Source organism: Anopheles aquasalis, chromosome 3 (genome assembly GCF_943734665.1).
Source record: "Anopheles aquasalis chromosome 3, idAnoAquaMG_Q_19, whole genome shotgun sequence".
Classification (NCBI taxonomy): Eukaryota; Metazoa; Arthropoda; class Insecta; order Diptera; family Culicidae; genus Anopheles; species Anopheles aquasalis.
The window spans coordinates 37,451,818-37,470,732 of NC_064878.1; the positions used below are offsets into that span (position 1 = coordinate 37,451,818).

At 44.8% G+C, this 18,915-nt stretch overlaps 3 protein-coding genes across 3 annotated transcripts; all 3 read right to left on the bottom strand.

Moving 5' to 3' along the window:
• Positions 1-2,175: 2,175 nt before the first annotated feature.
• On the bottom strand, positions 2,176-4,710 carry LOC126578607 (mitochondrial potassium channel ATP-binding subunit). Its single transcript, XM_050241363.1, has 4 exons — positions 4,573-4,710; positions 4,160-4,496; positions 3,989-4,086; positions 2,176-3,922 (listed from the first exon to the last, which is right to left on the bottom strand). Exons 1-4 carry the CDS (start codon positions 4,629-4,631, stop codon positions 2,287-2,289), a joined length of 2,130 nt encoding a protein of 709 aa, XP_050097320.1. The 5' UTR covers positions 4,632-4,710; the 3' UTR covers positions 2,176-2,286.
• An 817-nt stretch (positions 4,711-5,527) lies between these two features.
• Positions 5,528-7,078, bottom strand: LOC126576628 (uncharacterized). Its single transcript, XM_050237933.1, has 5 exons — positions 6,709-7,078; positions 6,347-6,646; positions 5,865-6,280; positions 5,633-5,786; positions 5,528-5,562 (listed from the first exon to the last, which is right to left on the bottom strand). Exons 1-5 carry the CDS (start codon positions 7,061-7,063, stop codon positions 5,528-5,530), a joined length of 1,260 nt encoding a protein of 419 aa, XP_050093890.1. The 5' UTR covers positions 7,064-7,078.
• A 137-nt stretch (positions 7,079-7,215) lies between these two features.
• Positions 7,216-8,147, bottom strand: LOC126576629 (uncharacterized). Its single transcript, XM_050237934.1, has 5 exons — positions 8,109-8,147; positions 7,941-8,038; positions 7,610-7,865; positions 7,346-7,536; positions 7,216-7,222 (listed from the first exon to the last, which is right to left on the bottom strand). Exons 1-5 carry the CDS (start codon positions 8,145-8,147, stop codon positions 7,216-7,218), a joined length of 591 nt encoding a protein of 196 aa, XP_050093891.1.
• Positions 8,148-18,915: the final 10,768 nt, after the last annotated feature.

The window sequence follows — 18,915 nt, forward strand, 5'->3', positions numbered from 1 at the left end:
GCTCTCCACAAACCAGCGCATGAAATCGGCGTCTTTGGGTTTCTGGTCGCCAACAAACACTCTGGCCGTATGCACTTGGCCTCGCGGCAGCACCCGCCACATCACCAGCCAGGTTCGCTTGTAGACGCCTGCCGGTGTGCCATCGGCGCACCACTGGAGCCTTAGTTGCCCCTTGCCCTTGGCGTACAGCTGCAACGGTTCAGCTGAAAGCAAGCAAAGTTGCAAGCCGTGGTTAATGCACCGTCGTGCGTCGAACGTCAATCGCTGGGACACTCACCGACATCCAGAGGATGAAAAACCCCACCCGAAACGTGATGAACTTGTATGTCGCGCCGCCTCAGAATTTCCTTGGCCACGCTCACCGCCTCCTCTTCCGTCTCCAATGCATCTAGCTTGGGCCGATAACAAGATAGCCTCTCGCAATGAGCTGCTGCTTCTTCGAGCAGCGCGTCCACATCATCGTCCACCTAAAACGGGGATAAACACCAAACAACCTGTGTGAGAGACTCCCCTGGCCCCGTGTGTCGTTGGCGTCCTCCCAGGCTGAGCCCCAGCGCTCCATTCGGGCCCCAGGCTGAGCCCCAGCGCTACACTTAAACTGCACGCTTTGCAGCCAAAATGGCGCAAACTACTTACGTTGGCTGCTTTCTGATGAGCATCCATGCTCGATGGTTGGACGAATTTTGGACGAATTTGGACGAGATCGAAGCGAATCACACGACACAACGAGAAAAGCGACCGCCGAACGAAAAGATGCGAGGTGCAGTGCACTTGGATCCTTGCGCGCAGAGGCGCAGTGTACTTGGATCCCAGCTCGAGCGTGCCGAAAAACTTGGATGGCTTTCGGTCTGAAATCATCTTAATGCGGCCAAAGTCGGCCGAGAAGAAGGCATGCCGCGAAGCTTGTTTGCCTTTTACCCCCAAACCAAGAATGGCCATCCAACTCTCGCGGATCAAGACGCGGATGCGTTCTACGGCGGCCTATATTGTACGTGTCTTGCGGGTGCCCCGGCTGCGACCATTAAGACTCAACGAAACAGCATTCTGAGTGCGCACACAAAAACAGCTAGAATATTTGTAAAAACATCGAACCGCTCCCTTTCCGCTCCTCCCGTCCAGGAACACTTTGTGAGGAGCTCCCTTGAAAACCACAGCCGGACAAAGTACATTTGTTGTGGCTGCAAATCCAAAAAGTACGTCCTCACCGCTGCCACCATCTCCGGTCGCTCCAGCAACTGGTTACACTCGTGCAACGCGGCCACAGATTCAAGAGGTAGTGGATGTGGTGACGTGGGAGTAGGTTGGGTCGGTAGATAGCGGAGTGTGGGTGAGGGAGCCATAGGAAGGGGATCGGGACGAGGCGATGCCAGATGCAGAAAATAAGGGATCCGCAGCGATCAGGTGGCCAACGATAATCCGGAAGCCCAGGATGTGGTAAAGAAGGCACAGAAAACGATCCGCGAACTGCGCGAGGAGCTGTCGGCGCTGGGCAATCGCGATCAAGAGCACATGACCAAGTACCAAGACGAAACGAAAACCAGAAAACCAGATCAAGAATGTTTGGGAAATTAAAATGCATCGGCATAAAAAGCATAATTGATGCAGGACTCAATCAGAGCACTGGACTGGGAGTTGGCTTCCTAATCGCACCAGACATGGGGAGTTTCATGATTGATTCCATCGCTCGGGAACACGATGGTAATTATGTTCCTATTTGAATGTGGGAAATTGGGTGAATTATTGGCTTGCTTCCTACATCTTGAAGATGGAGAAAATATGTAGCAATCTGTTTACTTTCACAAAACACACCCGATATTTTATACCGGTACCCTTGATGCACTGGTAACATTGCAAACATTCATAAAGATACTGATCATGGGATAATGTTAGAACAGCATGGAAGAGCATGCATTGTATAGCTCTGGCAATCGGCAATCACTCCGTCAATTCAACAGATCTCTGTTCGGTGTAATTATCAACCAACTATCTGAGATTCACAATCGGATGCAGGTTGGACTAGATAGCGTTAGTGCATAATTAAATTTAATTCAATTTGTGGGGTCGATTGGACCATCAACTACCTCCCACGTGCTCGCGAGACTGGTGAAGATCGTTCCATGAACGCCGGACTCCTTACGTTCCATGAACGCCAGAATGTATCAATAAATAAGCTTTATTGCGTCGGCATTGGTTTGTCTTTTAGAATTTCGTTAACCTACACCATCCATAAGGCTTTCACCGTCATTCGAATCAATCACAAGCATCACCCCCTCCCTCTAGCTCCCACTAACCGTACATCCTACCAGAGTCCTGCTCCTGGTGCTGTTGCCGCTCCTGTTGCTTCACCAGCTCGTAGTAGAAGCCCTGTAGCTTGATCAAACTTTCATGATTGCCCACTTCCACGATCCGGCCCTGATCCAGCACAACGATCACATCCGCATTGCGAATGGTGGACAGTCGGTGGGCGATCACGAGCGTGGTTCGATCGACCACGGCCGCATCGAGGGCACTCTGAACGACCGCTTCACTGGCCGCATCCAGTGCACTCGTTGCCTCGTCGAGAATGAGGATCGTCGGTTGCTTCAGCAGGGCCCGGGCGATCGCAATCCGTTGCCGTTGGCCACCGCTCAGCTGGATGCCCCGTTCACCGACCATCGTCTCGTACCCGTCCGGAAGCTTGCTGACAAAGTCGTGCGATTGCGAAAGTTTGGCCGCATGCATCACTTCCTCGTGGCTCGCCTGCGGACGTCCGTATTTGATGTTCTCGTAGATGGTCGTTCCGAACAGTACCGGTTGCTGTTCGATGAATCCGATCAGTTCCCCTCGCAGCCAGCTCGGTGCCAAATGGCCGAGTTCATAACCATCGATAGTAATCCGCCCACCGGTCGGTTCGTAGAATCGTTCCAAAAGAGAGGCCACGGTCGATTTGCCACTTCCGCTTGCACCTACAAGGGCTACGGTTTGTCCCGGACGCAGGACAATATTGAAATCTTTCAGTACTCGCTGGTTCGGACGGGTTGGATACACGAACTCAACTCCCTCGAAGCGCACCTCTCCACGTAAATTGCTCGCCGGAATGATAAGCCCGTGGCGAAGATCAACCTTCGGTTCCAGGTTCAAATACTCAAACACTCTGGCTCCCGCCGTCATGCCACGGATGACGGATCCAAGCAGAATGGAACCTTGGGCTAGCGAGCGTTGCACACCCTGGGCGGCCACTAGGAAGGCCATCAAATCGCCGGCACTGATCGAATTCGCGGACATAAAGTGACCACCGAGCACCAGCGTCGTCAGCACCATTCCGTTGAGGCAAAGGTTACTGAGTGCCTGAAAGACGGCAATTCCGGCACCGAGCTGCTGCGACAGGATGGCCGATTTATCCGTCTCCGTCCGGAACAGCTCAACCTCGGCGTACTCGCTGGCACTGGCCCGTACGGTGCGTATGTTTGCCAGTGCTTCCTCACTCACGGATGTCGCTCGTTCCGATTGGGCTTGGGACTTTTTGCTCAGATGGCGTAACGAGCGACCGAGGAGCGAGAACATGAGCACGGCTACCGGAACCGAGACGAGCGCAATGCTGGCCAACTGGGGTGAAATCCAAAACAGCGAAATGCCACCACCGACTAGCTGGGCAAAGCTTCGCAAACCCTGCGAAATGCACTGCTTGAAGCTCGATTTGAAGTCCTGTACGTCGGCGGTCAGCCGGTTGACCAGCTCACCGGTACGATTGTGGTCGAAAAACTCCAAATCCTGAATGATGATCTGGCGGAACAAATCCTGCCGTATACTAGCGGCCATCTGTTCGCCGATCTGGCTCAGGAGCAGAATGTACACGAAGGTGAAACCGGATTGGGCCAGGTACATGCCAAACAGCTGCAACGAAGGGCCTCTCATGTCACGGAAGAACGCCGCAGTGTCGATACTGAAAAAACAGAAAGATCATTAACGTGTTAAAGCGCTCCGGCGCCACCATTCGATGGAGCTGTACCCTTTCAAGCCGTCCCCGGCATAGCGAGCCAGTTTATTGACGACCACGCCGAGCAGGTTCGGTATCTGGATGTTAAAGTAAGCCACAGCCAGTGCTGCCTGAAAGGGGAAGAGCACAGAAGCGCAATTACAACTGGGTCCGGAACCCGGAACACCCCTCCGATTAACTCACCAGAATTGCACCGATTAACTTGCCCAAATGCTGCTTAAGATAGCGCCAAAACTTCCACCAATCGAAGCGCACGGCTTCATCACCAAATCCGTACCGCTGGCCTGCTAACCGGTTGGCCGGAGCTTCACAATCCGCAAACCATCGCCGGTACTGGCAACCGACCGTTAACGAGACGGCACTTCCGCCCAGGAGCAGCCGGAACAGTGCCGATCGGCCCTGTTTTCCTTCGGTGGCAGCGGCATGCTGAAGAGCGCGGCCGGGAAATAGTGAGGTCCGATTCGTTCTGGTCGTCTGCTGCAGTCCCGTTTTAACCAGATCAAGTGAACGGCGCAACCGGCTGTCGGCGATCGGAGGGAAAGAAAGATCCGGAGCGGCTTAGTTGAGGTTATGCAACCCGGTGTTCCGGAGATTACCTGGAAAATCCGTGCCCGCAGAGCGGCGGTCGGTTCGGGGTCAGCAAAAGTTTCAGCATGCCGGCCGCGAGGCGTTTGGTGGCCGTTCCGAGGGTGTTTCGTCAGCTGCAGCGGGCGCCAATTTACGATTTTCTTGTGTTTTTTTTAATTTCTGTTTTGTTTTGGTTCGGGTTTGAGCGCAAACAGCTGATTGTCAACTCCCCGTTTACAAGGGTTTGGGTTAAGTTCATTTGAATTCGTTAATTTGAATCCGTCGGTTTGTAACGAATAACTCACAGAACATGGCACCAATAAATGGCAAAATATAGAATGATTATAGTGAAGGGATGATTTTGAAAGGACTCAAAACGCTTTCTTGGGTATGGCGCATAGGACCGGCTTGAGGCAGACTCTATATTGGAACATGGGTGGGTGGGTGGGAACATGGGTTAAAAAGTTAAGTTTGGTGCCTGAAGAGTTAATGTTGTGGGGAACTTTAAAAACCTTCTTTAGCAGCAGAGAACGTCTGTGAGTAACATCACTACAAGTAGTGCGAAATTGTGTGAATAAAGAAGACTTCTGCTAGTAGAATAGCAGATCTTGGCCTTCGGTTTCATATTGATTCGCTAGAGGTTCGCGGTTTTGCAGTTCGCAAGTGTTCCATCTTTAGGGAATGCCTTTTCCACACTGGATCTAGTTGTTAAACTTTGTGCTCCACGCAACAGCCTTTCCCTAGATATGGAATGTCTTGGCAATCCAGAAGGCAGAAATCGGACAACCGTCAATACATCACAAGGAATACTATTGCCTTTTGGACAGAATACCGCGCGAAAAGATAAGACGATTTACGTGTTCCAAGTTTGCTGAATGTAGGATTGAGCTGGGAGGAATAATCACAATAAATTTATTTGATTCAATGTTAAACTCGCTATATCTGTTGCAACCGCACTGGGGTCTAACACATCGGCACCTTCATCTAATAGATGTCGAACATCACTATCTTATTCACCTCTGAAAGGATTGAGAAGGCAACAAAATATTAATATTATCGTTCAACAACGTGACTCGATACTGCGTTTACCTGGACGTTGGGTATCTTGCACCATGATATATGAGGGACGCCTTATGTGCAGTCTATACCTTCTGTATACAAAAACACTGAAGCAAGTTACCTTTTGACCCATATAATTGAAGTACACCAGCATCGTCGTTCCATCATGTTGCACCTCATTTTCCTGCGGGTTTTGAAGCAATAGAAATGGCGGTTGAATTGGTGCTGAACGTCAATCTGCTAGTGTTCTCTGTTTGCTTACAATGATGGGGTTGGTTGTTGTGATATTAAGTACATTATGCTTGTCCATCGCGTAACCTGTCGGTATGCTCACTTCCACAACCGTGCGATTTGAATACTGCGCCCCATTCTTCGGAATGAAGCTGCAACAAATATCAAACTGCGACAGCCACTCAGAAGATGTTTTTACCTTGAATATTTGTATGATGAAACGGGGTTTAAAATTGATCAAATTTTGACGGTATTGCCAGTTTGCTTCAATCACAGCGGATCCGATACCGCTGAACATCACAGATAATATCTTGACATTATTCGGAACGGATTCTATCCTGATGTTCTCCTTGAACCGTGGAGTTACATGTATTATTTCTACTTTATCACAGTAATGAAATGATACAGTATAATTGTTTGTGACATTTTTTGATCGTTGCTGAACCGCTAAAATAAAAAGGAAACTTCATTAGCTATTGCTCGACCAAGGAGTAACGTGTTGCGATCTCTCACGGTGGACAGTCACGTTAACATTTCTGGAGCCCTTTTTTGCCTTCTTGCCAATACAAAGAGAAATGTCGATTGATTCGTTTGAAGGAGTTTCATGATGGAAACGTATACTTTTTGATTTTCGACGCACTATGTCTTCCGGAAGAACTTTTATGATTTTTTTGAAGCTATCTGAGATAACGCCTTTCATGATCGATGCATTCACTCGAATCTCCATCTCACCCAGTTTCAATGCTTTCACACGGAACGAAACCAGTGCCTCAGATTTCGGTGGGACCATCAACATTTCCGTTTGTCTCGCGTCTAAAACTGAAAATTTGCAATAGACATAAGACAAAGTCATCTAATAATGCGATTTTACTCACATCCTGTAGGACGATCGATGAATTGTGTTTGATTCTTTGCATTAAACATCGTCACGTTAGCTTCAAACGCCTCGTCTAGCCTGCTGAACACAGTAAAATGCAGTGATACCAACTCGCCCCGTTTTACGGAGTGTGGCAGGTGGTCATTAATGAAGAATATTTTAAAGGTCGAGAATTCGATCGGTTCCTTGACGATTCCCAGGCCAAATTCAGGGTCAATGGAAAACCCAGTTATATACCAAGAGGTGGCTGTATGAGGCACTGCCTGTACATGCTGAACTCTTCCAGAAGAAGGTATTGTCACATTATGCCACAACCACGACTCCCAAAAGTCGGTCCTGTAGGGTCCGGGCATACTCTCGCGAGGAGCATCTGGAAACATTCCACGCATGTAGCGCTGAGCATACCCTAAAAATGAGGAACATAAGTTAAAATAGCACTATATTGAATGATTTGAATGTTTCAACTTGCTTTCAAACAAAAATTTTAATAAATAACCAGATGCCCCTATTGTCTGTAAGAAGATAATCGGGTAGGAAAAAATTAAAACATCTTTCGGGTAGTATCAATCAATTCCAATAAACCTACTGCTATGAGATCAAAATCCCTCCAATTTTCTTTGTGCAATGATTCAAACAATTCCCAAATATCGTCTAGAAAGATGTCGTGATACTTTTGTTTCAATCCGCGAGTCCTGTACTGCATCAAACGTTGGTCATATGATGCCAAAGCTACGAAGGCTCCTGGGCGCCCACGGATCGATAACTCAAATTCGTCCCCGGGGTCAACACCATCTTCACCGATGTTCTCTTCGATCTTAATCTCAATCTGCAATTTGATTTGAATGGTTTAAAAAACTGTGTATGTCGCTCACCTTCTTTTGCTGGTTCGTTATCATTACAGGGTTACCAAGTTCGCGAACGGATACATCCAAGAAATTAGATCGGAATACACCATTCGTATAAGCAAGGAAAACCAATTTTGACCGAGGAATCAGCTTATTGGATACCAAAATTTGAACATAGTATCTGGTTCTTTGGTTTGGTCGAAAAAATCCAACATCCACGACGTGTCCTTTCGAAATAGCGAAGTACACGAGAACGTCCATTCCGTGAGTGCACGCGATCATTAATCTCATCATTCGGTTAAATTTGAGGCTGCAACGGTTGGACATTCATCATCAAGTTCAATTATTTCAATCGAGTTGTTTTGTTTTCATGAATGAGCGGTACCGTGCAAGAAGCTTAATGTCGAGATAAATGTCTGAGGTATCGTTTCTTATTTTCTCCGAAATTCTTTCGTAAAGTAGAAGATATTCACCATCGTACACCTGCAATTTAGATTGAAAAATCAACATATTTCAAATGGTTCTTTCTATCCATGTAGTATGTTACACTCACATGAAATGACTTCAGCTTCGTTGATGTATTCGTGGTCATTGAGATTTTAATTTTACCGTCCTTATTAGTTGTGTAATTTTGTTCATTCAACCCTTTCACATCTTCAACCACAACACGCAGGGTAACGTTTTTAGCAGGCTCAAGATTGTGATGAGTAACTTTCAGCGTTGTTTTGAATAGCGATCCTGGAGTGTACGTCACTCGTTCTACATCTGACCTCACATCGTATTTGTAATCGTATAACGTTATCCATAGCGCTTTAGTACTTGTACGATCTGAGAACATTTGAAACCATACATCAGCTAGTATTCAAATTCCAGTTGCACATTTGCTTGCCATTACCTGTATATTGCTGGGTGAAGGTGACTCTCACGACCACATTATAGTTGCCGAACCTGGGTTTTAGGTTTGCGGTCAAAGGTAGATAGACTTGTCGCACTCCATTCACATCCCATGTATGGGTCTTAGCTATCATTTCATCATTGAAGAAGCAATTGATTATCAAATTCCCACTGAGTGGATTTCCCAAATAATTTTTCACTTCTACAGTCAGATTTAGTGCTTGATCCTCTACAAATGGCATAATCGTCGTATCGAAATTTAAATCTATCGAATACAGATCATAATCCTTCACTTCGAATATTTTCGAAACCAAACGAGCTCCATTTGCTTCTGCCAAGATATTATACGGTCCCAGCGCTGGTATGCTAGATATTACTACTTGGTTTTCAAACACTCCACTGTAAATGCTCACATTGGTCCATTGCCGTATCACTTCTCCATGAGGATCTTTCACGTAAATTGACATATTTATTTGTTGTGATAGTGGTGGCTTGAGATCGCCATCGACTACGATCACGCGAAACATTAGTTTGTTGCCTGGTGTGATGACTGGTTGGCTGATTTGTATCAACCCTGACAGGTAAGAGCTACGATATTGAAGGTGATATACCTGTTCTGCTCCGTCTCCTACGGTTACAATAGAATATTTTCCGTCCGTTATTTCGCTTGGTACCTAAAACATGTCATTCATAACTTGTATTTTATCATTAAAACACGCGATACAATTTACAACTCACTTTGAAGGTTAATAACTGATATGTGTCAGTCTTCACGAGCACTGTTTTTGTGATATTAAGCATGGACCGACCATCAGCGTCTGTCCCTTCCATGCGTACGTTTAACTTGCTTTCGTTTTTAGTTCCCTCAAAGAGGTTGCTTACCACAAGCGAGTAGTCCTGATTTGGCCGAATAAACCTAGGACCAATAACCAACGTGCTACAAAACCGAAAATGTACTTTAGAAAGCAAGAACCTCAAGTATCGGTTTCGCTTACCTTTCTCCAAAGTTAAGGCACAACAGCACAAAGCACAAAGTACATTGCAGTACAAAACCCATTTCTGTATCACGCTTTTTGCACTCCTGCCACAATGGCCACTCACTGAAAGAATGAGCCTAACCGCATTCAACACCGTTATTGTATATTTGTTCTCTGCATTGGACCTAGTCGACTATATGATATCACGCAGTCTATTTGTAAAAATATAGAACATTGTAAAGCACAGAACGCTGATTAGCTGTCATACTCATAGTTACTGGCTATTTGTGTTGGAGAACAAAGTGCTTTCGTGATTGGATGTTGCTCACCCAGTACCGTGTTGAGCGATGACTGACTGCAACATTCATTGGGTGGTGATAAGCTGAGCTATGTTAAATTTGGAACCATAGATGTGTTCCAGTTGACCAACATAAATGTCTGAAAACTTAAATACCCACAATACCATCAAAATATACTGGGTTCGTCTATTGGGATACAATGCTATTCTTGCGAGTCTGTTTCCATGAGCTTCGAATAAACTTGTACAATTTAAGAGGAGTTTCTCGGAGGAACTCGAGAAGCTGGAGAAACTCATTACAACGAAACATTATCACTACGGAACGACTGATCAATGCGAAGAAAACGATTTCTTATCAAATGCTAAACTACCATTAGGGTCGTGAGATTGCGGTACATCTTATATGAAAGCGATATGCTCGCGAATCATGGTGTCATGGGCCGCAGAACTGTTGTGTGAAGTGACTGTTGTTTATGATTCGGTGTTTATCAGTGACTCAATTCTCTGCGAACAGCATTGCGGCTCCTTCACTTCACAATTTGGACTCTAGCTGTTCGAGCAGGATGTCTTGTCGGTCAACAGGAAGATTGGTACACTGTCAACGCATTGTAATCATTGAGGCTAATTTTAGTTATTATCACAAGAAGTACATGTGACGAATCCTATGCGCTCTTTGTGAAGGAGCTCACTAATTCGAGAACTTATGTGTTCTATAGATGGTTACTGTAGGCGTCGGGAAGCAATTTTTTTATCGCTATCGTATACCGATAGCAAGGTTCACTTGTGCGAATAGAGCCTGAATGTTGCCCAGCGATGACTACACTGATGATTGAGCATACGATGACTTTCCACCCAGCTCTGCCAGAGCTCTGAATAATTTGAACGGTAAACCATTCAACTCAAAAATTTACCTCGTAGAGCTAGAAAAGGGGTAATGGTATTCGGAACAGGCCAGTGATACAAGCCACGATAAGTACTATTTGTGTTGTTGGTTAATGTTTGAGGTCTTCTAAAGTCGGGTTCAGGAGACGTGTAATGTAAAGCGAATAAAAGCCAGTCTAAATATACTATTTAGTCAGTTAGTAACAATGTCAGATAAACGCTATATTTTTAAATATCCAAAAAGTATACATTTAGTCACCTTCATGATGGAGAATGATATAGAATTGGTAATACCGAATGAGTCCTAGGGCTGAGAACAAAAAGACGATTCCGATTTTAAATTGTCGTCCCTTTTTACAATCGAAGTTTCATAGTTGCTAGATCTTACACCAAACAATACACAACGGACCTGTACCCTCTTTCCGCATAATACTTATGCGCTACGCTTGGAACGATCGAACTATCTATTCTTTGTGATTGTCTTTTAACCTTTCCCACAACCCAAATAATAATAATCACAATCATTTACCTGACGCGTGTTCCGTCTTTCCGTCTTTAGCATTTTTTGAATTATGGTATCTTTCTGTAACACAGTCATGCATTAACCTGTAGAGATGACATCAGCGCAGCAATGACCAAGGTTATCAACATCGGAATCACGAATGATCTGGAAGAAATATCAAATATGCCACGCGGTAATCTACAGAAATTATGACATAAATTGTGCTATTTGTTAATATTGTTAAATTCCATTTAAAAAAGGATACCTTTATACTTCTCCCAACAGTAGTATTTCACGCATCCATCCCCATAAACATGATTTTAATATTAGGTGATTATATTGTTCTCCTTTTAGACAATCCAATAGAGCTGCACAAAGATGAATGATTGATCAATATTTTTCTCTAACTCTATCACTACAAAAAGCGCTACAAAACCGCACCGCAGCGTGTGAACTTTAATTAATTAAATTGAAACAACTCGCGAACAACCGAGCCTTTCATCAAGCCCGAAAGCAGTGGAAATTGAATAATGTAACACATGTCCCGGAAGAGCCAGTTGGTCAGTAGAGGGACACAGCAACCCCCACCTCCCACAAGGCACGGAAACCACGGTGGACCGCATGCGTTCCGCACACTCGATTACGACCGCTACGACGTCCCGAAGGTCCAAAGTGCGTGAAAACAATATTCATATCGTCGCACACACCCTTAGCTATAGTAAGCTCTACAGTGGACCATTGCGGCGTGGACATGGGCAGCGCAGGCGTTCGGTGACATTTAAATTCAAATCCCCAAAAAGGTGCCCTCTCACCCCTTGGTCCCTGCCCCATTCCAGCCACCATCGGAGGGCGAAAAAAACGGATATTTTTACTGACGAAAATTGAATAAATTCCCATAATTCACACAAAACAACAAACCGCGGTGCGGTGCGTTTGGTGCGAGCATTTTCCACCGCTTCTCCTGCTGCCCATTCGAGTGCCGGTGCTGGTGCTGCGTCCATTGGAGCGCCCCATAATACCCTCCCTTCTGAGAGTCCCTTCTGGGAAAGGTGGAGTGCACCGTGTTGGTGGATGGTTTGGTGGCGGCCGCTAGGAGATAGAATTATTATCTCGCCGCTGGGAACTGGAAACTGTTCCACTGTGGTTTTCGTGTGTGCATTACGTACATACATGCACGCACACAGTCGTGCACGAATTCACTGCGTACGGCGACTGACCTCGGGTGGAAATGTGGAAAATGTTCTAACGCCGCCGATCGACCGACCGACCGACCGAGCGAGCAGAGAGCATTCTTTTCACCGGTGACGGTGTTTGTCGTGTGTTAGCTTTGGTGTAGCCCGCCGGCTAGTGGCCGTACGGGACACCGACCGGATCGACCGCACGGCCCATTGACACACGGCTTTTGCGGTTTTGCGGCAACCTGCGGGATGCATCGTTGCACCGTTTGTGGGCGCGCAGACTACCTTGCCGTTGTTGGGTGCCGGGTGCCGGAATGCATTTAAACGTTCGCTAGCGACTCCACTCTTCTCGTTGCGTTGCCAGCGCTTTTTTCTCTGCTCTCTCTCTCTCTCTCTCTCTCTCTCTCTCTCTCTCTCTCTCACTCTCTATGTTGGCCAATGAAGGTGAAGGAGGGTGGCTTGGTTTTTGGGTGGAGGAATTGTACTGGAAGAGATGAAGCACACACCCCTTCCCCTCCAGGCCCTCGTGCCCTCTGCACGAAAACCGTAACGCGTCACGCGCTCGCGAGCAAACAATTTCGATACGCATGAAGTGATATGAAAATATTCATAATACATTTCAAATTGACATATTTTCCGATTTTGCGGAATGCGGGCCAATGCCAACTACCCGCCTCCAACCCCCCCCCCCCCCCTTAGAACCCCCCCTTTCACCCCCTGCTCCTATTGAACCAAGGGTTTGTTTTTTGCTGCGAATTCCGTTACCCCAACCGATCGGGACACGCTGGCCTCGAACAGTCAGGCAATTTTCCGTGCAGTGGCTCGTCCCCATTTCCACTGGGTCCCTTAGGGGGGTTCTCTGGTGCTCCAACAGAGCTTATGAGCGTGCACCGTTGGGGTGCACTCGCGTTTTTTTTTTCAATGAAAACTACATAATCGATGCTAGTTAACAATGACAACATTCCCTCGAATCAGCAATTCTACGATTACAATCACTTAATAACGATCCTTTTGCTGCTCTGGCTGTATATGTAGATGTGTTTGTGGATGGGTTTTTGTCACGCACGTGGTATCTGGAGCGAATAAATGAAGCTTTGGAGTTGGATGTCGAATAATACAGCACTGATCACGAGCACAACATTGTTCTGCGAATTGCTGATGAGTTGCAATGTTTGATGAGTTCATCTATAAATTAAAATAGAACGAATTCCGTTTTGCGTCAAGGATGGTTATTATTTTGGACGTTTACAATCGATCTATCGCAGCGCAATGAGCGATATCATGGAGGGAGCGGAATGAATGTTCGTCAAACGAAGCAATGGAATCTCTGACAACAATGTTGAAATGGATTTCTCTAAGGGACCATTGCAACTCAAAACTAGCTGTTCTAACAAGCAAACAAGGGCGCTAACACACCACCAACACCGCCACAAGCCATCCACAGCATGGTGATGTACGGCAGGTGCAAGAAAGGCGAACAAATCGAGGGTGTCACTGGACAAACTTTACGCTCTCGCCACCGCACACCCCGGGGACACCGATTGCTTCCCCGAAGTGGCAATAAAGTTGTAACTCTATCCTCGCAGCCTCACCGGAGTGGTGCAGCAACAGACACCACCGCGCACCTGCATCACGAGTGAGCGCGCTAAGCAGTCCAGCGTGGGCAGCATTCTTTATCAGTGATGTCACGATGCTACCTGACCGGCTGCTTGCCTGCCACTGTCCACTGACCGGACACGCGGACGTTGTGAAAGTTTGTGCCGCTCCGTGTTCCGTGGCTGATTTGGTGCGAAAAAAAAAGACAGGTTCGCTAAGTGTTGTGCAGTGCTTGTACTCTCTCTCTCTCTACTTTGGTTGCACTGCTCTGCCACCAGAATGAACCTTTCGACGGCCATCATGTTGACAGTGTGTCTTAGCAGAAGAAATCGTTCATCGCCTCAGGGATGGTGCAATGAAAGGTATGAAATGGTTTGTTTAGTGGTTCACAGTGGTATGTGTGAATTCCAGGAATGAAACCTGTCGGTTTGCTTTTTTTTTAATTTAGTGATTGTTAAATTGTTGAAAGTTGTGCTAAGAAATTAAAAACTTTACTAATATTTGGATTCGTTTATTTCGTTTGGTCATTGATACGCACGATACTTTGATGGTTGTGTTTTTGTGTGTGGGAACATTTGCAATACACTTCGACTACTTGATGTTGCCACATCATCATGTAGCTAATGCAACTAATTTTTCAATGTTTATAATATATTGTAGAAACTATGTTGTGTACAATGTATTGGTAATACGTGATTTGAAAGTGTACTACGATTTGAACGGCTGTGTGAAAATCGTTGAAGCATCTATCATCTAGGTTTAAGATGAAACGATCCACAAGCTTTGGCCTGTAGCTCTATCCTGCAGTAGGCTAAAAAAGTTTATCCACCCCTTACATACACATTTTGACTGAGTTGGAAACCCTTAGCTTAAAAAATGGTATCACATATCAATAGCTTTTCATTTTTATTCTTCTTTGCTATGTTTTATTTACATTTTTCAAAAATACCTCCTACAATCAAAGATATTACAAAAACAGTAGAGCAAGGTATGCTTTTCAGGTGCATAACTCCATTATTTTAAACGATAAAACCATCCAATCCTTCCTTAAAAGATGTTTTTGAGATTAAAAGAACTTAAATGCACCGTTGAATTTAATTATTGTGTAGTAGAAACTGTATTGCACAGTTTTAATACAATAAAATATATGAAGGTTTAGGGAAAAATGAAATGAAATGAAAAGCCAAAAAGTAAATTTCTTGCAAGGGGTCGATAAACTTTTTTTTTGATACTGTATCTATAACATATCAATTTAATTTATATTGAAAACAACACAAAATCGAACTCTAATATACAGCCAGCAGAAGTATAGAAGACTCAACGCGTGGCGTTGATGGAATATGGTTTCTATATCGTGATTTTGATTAGCTTAGAGCATACCTTTCCAAAAGTGTTTCGATTAAATTAGCCAAAATCCGTTTGATGGTTTTTGAGCTGCAGTAGATTCTGCATATTCGATATTCAGTTTTGTGATTTCATTAAGTTAATGATGCGCCAGGGCAAAAACATGATTACTTCTTTATAAAGTGCTCATAGTGTATTATTGATATTGGATCCTTCAACCCTGTTAGGATGGACCATTGGCATGTAATTAGTTTACGGTCAATTGCTCACCTTTATTTGCTGTTCCAACACATAATTTTGCATCATTGGTGGTGGTGGTTGGATTTATTCCACCAAATGCAAAATGACACAGAACGCAGCGATGCCGAGCTCAATAACAGTAAATATGTAATCGATTAGTTGATACATTTAAAAAAGACCACTCAGTAGAGCATGGTTGCCGCAGAGTTTTTTTTACGATTTATTCTATTTGCTTGAATGCGGTTATGGTTGAGCTCGAGTCTGACTAGCTTTAAACTTTAATAAATTGTGGTTTGCCAGCGGCGAATGATTCAGGCGATTCTCCTAACACCATTATCCGCTGCAGTGCGAAATACGTAAATTATGACCTGTCGAGGTTACAATGAGTTGAATCGGAGGTACGATTCCGGTTAATACACCAGTCGGTGGTAAGATAAAATCCATACAGGCTCCCCAAAGGATACACCAAAAACCCCTCAAGTGGAAGAGTGTCCCGCCGCTAGGGCAAAGATTATGCTTCGCGAAATTTTTGCCATTAATTGTGACGATGAGATCTATTCGTGAGTTTCTTGCACCTTGTGCGCCCGAAAAAGGAAAGAAACAGAGGAAGAAAGAGAGAGAGAGAGAGCCAGAGAGAGAGAGAGAGCGAGAGAGAGAACCAGAGAGAGAGTAAAAAAGAAAAAAAGAGAGAGCACAGTTCGGGTTGGCCATCATCATCGCGAAGGGCGCCAGTCATTTATATTTATTAAGTGCGAAATAATCCCGCTCGTTAGTAAGTGCTTGCCCATTAGCAGCTGCTCGGCAGGCGTAATGCCAATCCATCGATCGGCAACGGGCCAAAGAATTCGAAGCACCCCCGAAGTCTGGACGCTGGAATGGGCGCTGGAAGGTGGACCCGAGATTGCGCGTACTTCCTGCTTCCACCATCGCCATCATCCGGTCCGGTGGCTTGCCTGACACGATCATTTCCTGTTGTGGCTTCCCTCTGGTAAAGTGGAAAATAATGGTAATACTTGTGACGTCGGTTTGCAGCCATCGGCCACACCAGCCACTCTCTCGCGAACGGTGCATTGAAGTGCATCCAACTCGAACCCTCGGACACTCGTTTTCTACTTTGCCCGCCTTTGCTCTACGCTGAGGGTTGGAAAGTGAGTGAGCTACCTGGCGCCTCCATCAGTGACCGGGCTGCAGCATGCAGCTGATGACAACAGCGGAAAGTGTCCCCTTAACCAGGTCCCGTGAACCAGGTTCCTGATGCTGATGACCAAAACCTCCCGAAAGTCGTTCATCATCATCGCTCCCAACATATTCACCGTGCCAGAGAGCGGCTGTCGAAGGAAGGTCGATGTGGTGCTGCAACGACCGGCCGGCCGGTTTGTGGCCTGTGGTACTCTTTCTCTCTCTTTCTCCCTTTGCCTCAAGGATCGTAATTTTCTGGCCACCCACCGATAGATGTTATAATGTGACAATATATAAATATATATTACGACCCTGGCTAATGTAGATCGGGGATGTTCCCGGTACTCGGTGAAATGGATGGTTCGCCGAGATGCAAACTATTGTAGACAATGTGGTTGTGGCAATAACGTGTCAATTTAAAGTTGGTGCGCGCCTAGTGGTTCGCACGAATCATCGATCCATCCAAGGGTGGACGCTCTGGCACATGGATGCACGATGGGAAGCAGCGGTTCTGACGACAGGAGATAATTTCCCGTAATGAAGTAGCACGGTCAAAGGGTCGATGGGACCGTCGAATGCGTGCGTATTAGTCATACACGTGGGTACAACCCTCGTCGAACGTAACGGATGCCACATGATGAAGGTTCGATCCCGTAGGACGATGCATAGTCGAAATCACCTACATGACGCCACTGGCCGCTGCTGTGGGCATATTTGAACGACTTTTGAATTGGAACTTTGGGCAATATTCCACCATGATATTGATTAACAAGTAGTCGATACTAGACCCAGAGAACTGCGCGAGTTATGCGCATATGGTTAGCTCGCAGTATTCTATTGTTTTTGGCATATTATCAACAGATTCTAAGACACATCTTTCTAATGAAACTGTTAACTTTCTATATAGCTAGTTTTAGCTCATTCTATAAATAATACTTCGATTCGTGTTTGATCGATCTTGTTCATTTTTCAAAATTGGCTGAAAAATGGCAGACTAATTCAACACTTTGAACAGGTACTGTCTAGATGGCGTATCCTGTAGTGTCGCGCAGATTTTAACAGTAGCTATAAATAGAAACAATTAATTAAATTTGCTCTTAAAAAATGCAACAAGAGTATTAAATCACGATTCAAATAAACCTGGTTCAACATAGCTTTTGAAAAGGCGCGGATCTATAAATTCATCAAATAGCAAATAAAACAACTCAGTGATGGATTCATTCGATAGAGAGAGGGAATATTCATCTCAATATCTTCAAAACCAATATTAAAAAAAAATCTACGGCTAGCGAAATTTCAAGATTTTTGCGCGATAATTTTAGATGAGTTTTATGAAATGTTATTTGATAAAATTTCTGTAAAGTCACATTTAGAAATTTTAACAACTATGCTTAAACATACGGCTCGTCCGTCCTCATATATGTTAAAAAACAACTATGCTTGCGGAACAAATAAAGTATTTTAAATTAATTTAATTATTCTCAGACAAGTTGACGTCTTTCCGTGGCTCGTAAATGGTAAGCTTTTTTAAAATTTGTTGGACATATAAAAGCAACTTATACAATTCCCAGTAAGACTTATCAACTATTTCCATACTTTATAGCTATTCTACACTCTGTATAATCTTTTTAAAAATCCCGCACGTGAAGATTGCAAACACGAAAAGATTCATAAAAAAGTCACTTTTCCGGCACATATATTCGCAAACAATGACTTCAATCAACAATCAACCAATTTTTCAATTAATAACACAGAAAAATCCAAACGAGAAGTAGAGCAATTGATAAATAACAATTTTAGAACTGATTTTGTAAGGTGGATTTTTGGTGTCATACCCTAAACTGGAGATGCTAACTTGAAATTTAATTTACTGAGTTATGCTGAATGCAAATTCATAATATCATACGTTAAAATAAACTACATGCTTTCTTCTACAAGATAAAAATATGCACATAATTTTTACATGCGGAAACTTAACCGTTTCGGAGCAATGTAGATGATTGTCGTGAGTGGATTTTTATTTGTGCCGGGCACTGTATATAATTGATCAATAAGTGCGAAAAAGAGGCCTCGATAACATAAGGGACTCAATGTTTGCGAAACGAACTGCACATGCACTTATTGAATCTGTTTCGATGCTTGAGCAGCGTCCTGTTTTCATTGTACACTGCTAAACACACTGGCGGTTTGTTGGGCAACTAGCTACCGTAGTTGAGCAAACCGAGAGCCTGTACAATCGTCTAATTGCAATATCATTTGATTGAAAATTG

Bases quoted from the DNA above. Each gene is read 5' to 3' on its own strand.
- LOC126578607 (XM_050241363.1), bottom strand. From the start codon at position 4,631: ATGCTGAAACTTTTGCTGACCCCGAACCGACCGCCGCTCTGCGGGCAC. The intron at 4,087-4,159 runs GTGAGTTAATCG...TTCCCCTTTCAG, and splicing joins AGTTAATCGGTGCAATTCTG to GCAGCACTGGCTGTGGCTTA. The intron at 3,923-3,988 runs GTACAGCTCCAT...CTGTTTTTTCAG, and splicing joins GCCGGGGACGGCTTGAAAGG to TATCGACACTGCGGCGTTCT.
- LOC126576628 (XM_050237933.1), bottom strand. From the start codon at position 7,063: ATGCCCGGACCCTACAGGACCGACTTTTGGGAGTCGTGGTTGTGGCAT. The intron at 6,647-6,708 runs GTGAGTAAAATC...TTTCAGTTTTAG, and splicing joins CATCGATCGTCCTACAGGAT to ACGCGAGACAAACGGAAATG. The intron at 6,281-6,346 runs GTGAGAGATCGC...TTTTTATTTTAG, and splicing joins TGTTAACGTGACTGTCCACC to CGGTTCAGCAACGATCAAAA.
- LOC126576629 (XM_050237934.1), bottom strand. From the start codon at position 8,147: ATGACCACGAATACATCAACGAAGCTGAAGTCATTTCAT. The intron at 7,866-7,940 runs GTACCGCTCATT...CAACCGTTGCAG, and splicing joins GACATTAAGCTTCTTGCACG to CCTCAAATTTAACCGAATGA. The intron at 7,537-7,609 runs GTAATGATAACG...ATCAAATTGCAG, and splicing joins TTCGCGAACTTGGTAACCCT to ATTGAGATTAAGATCGAAGA.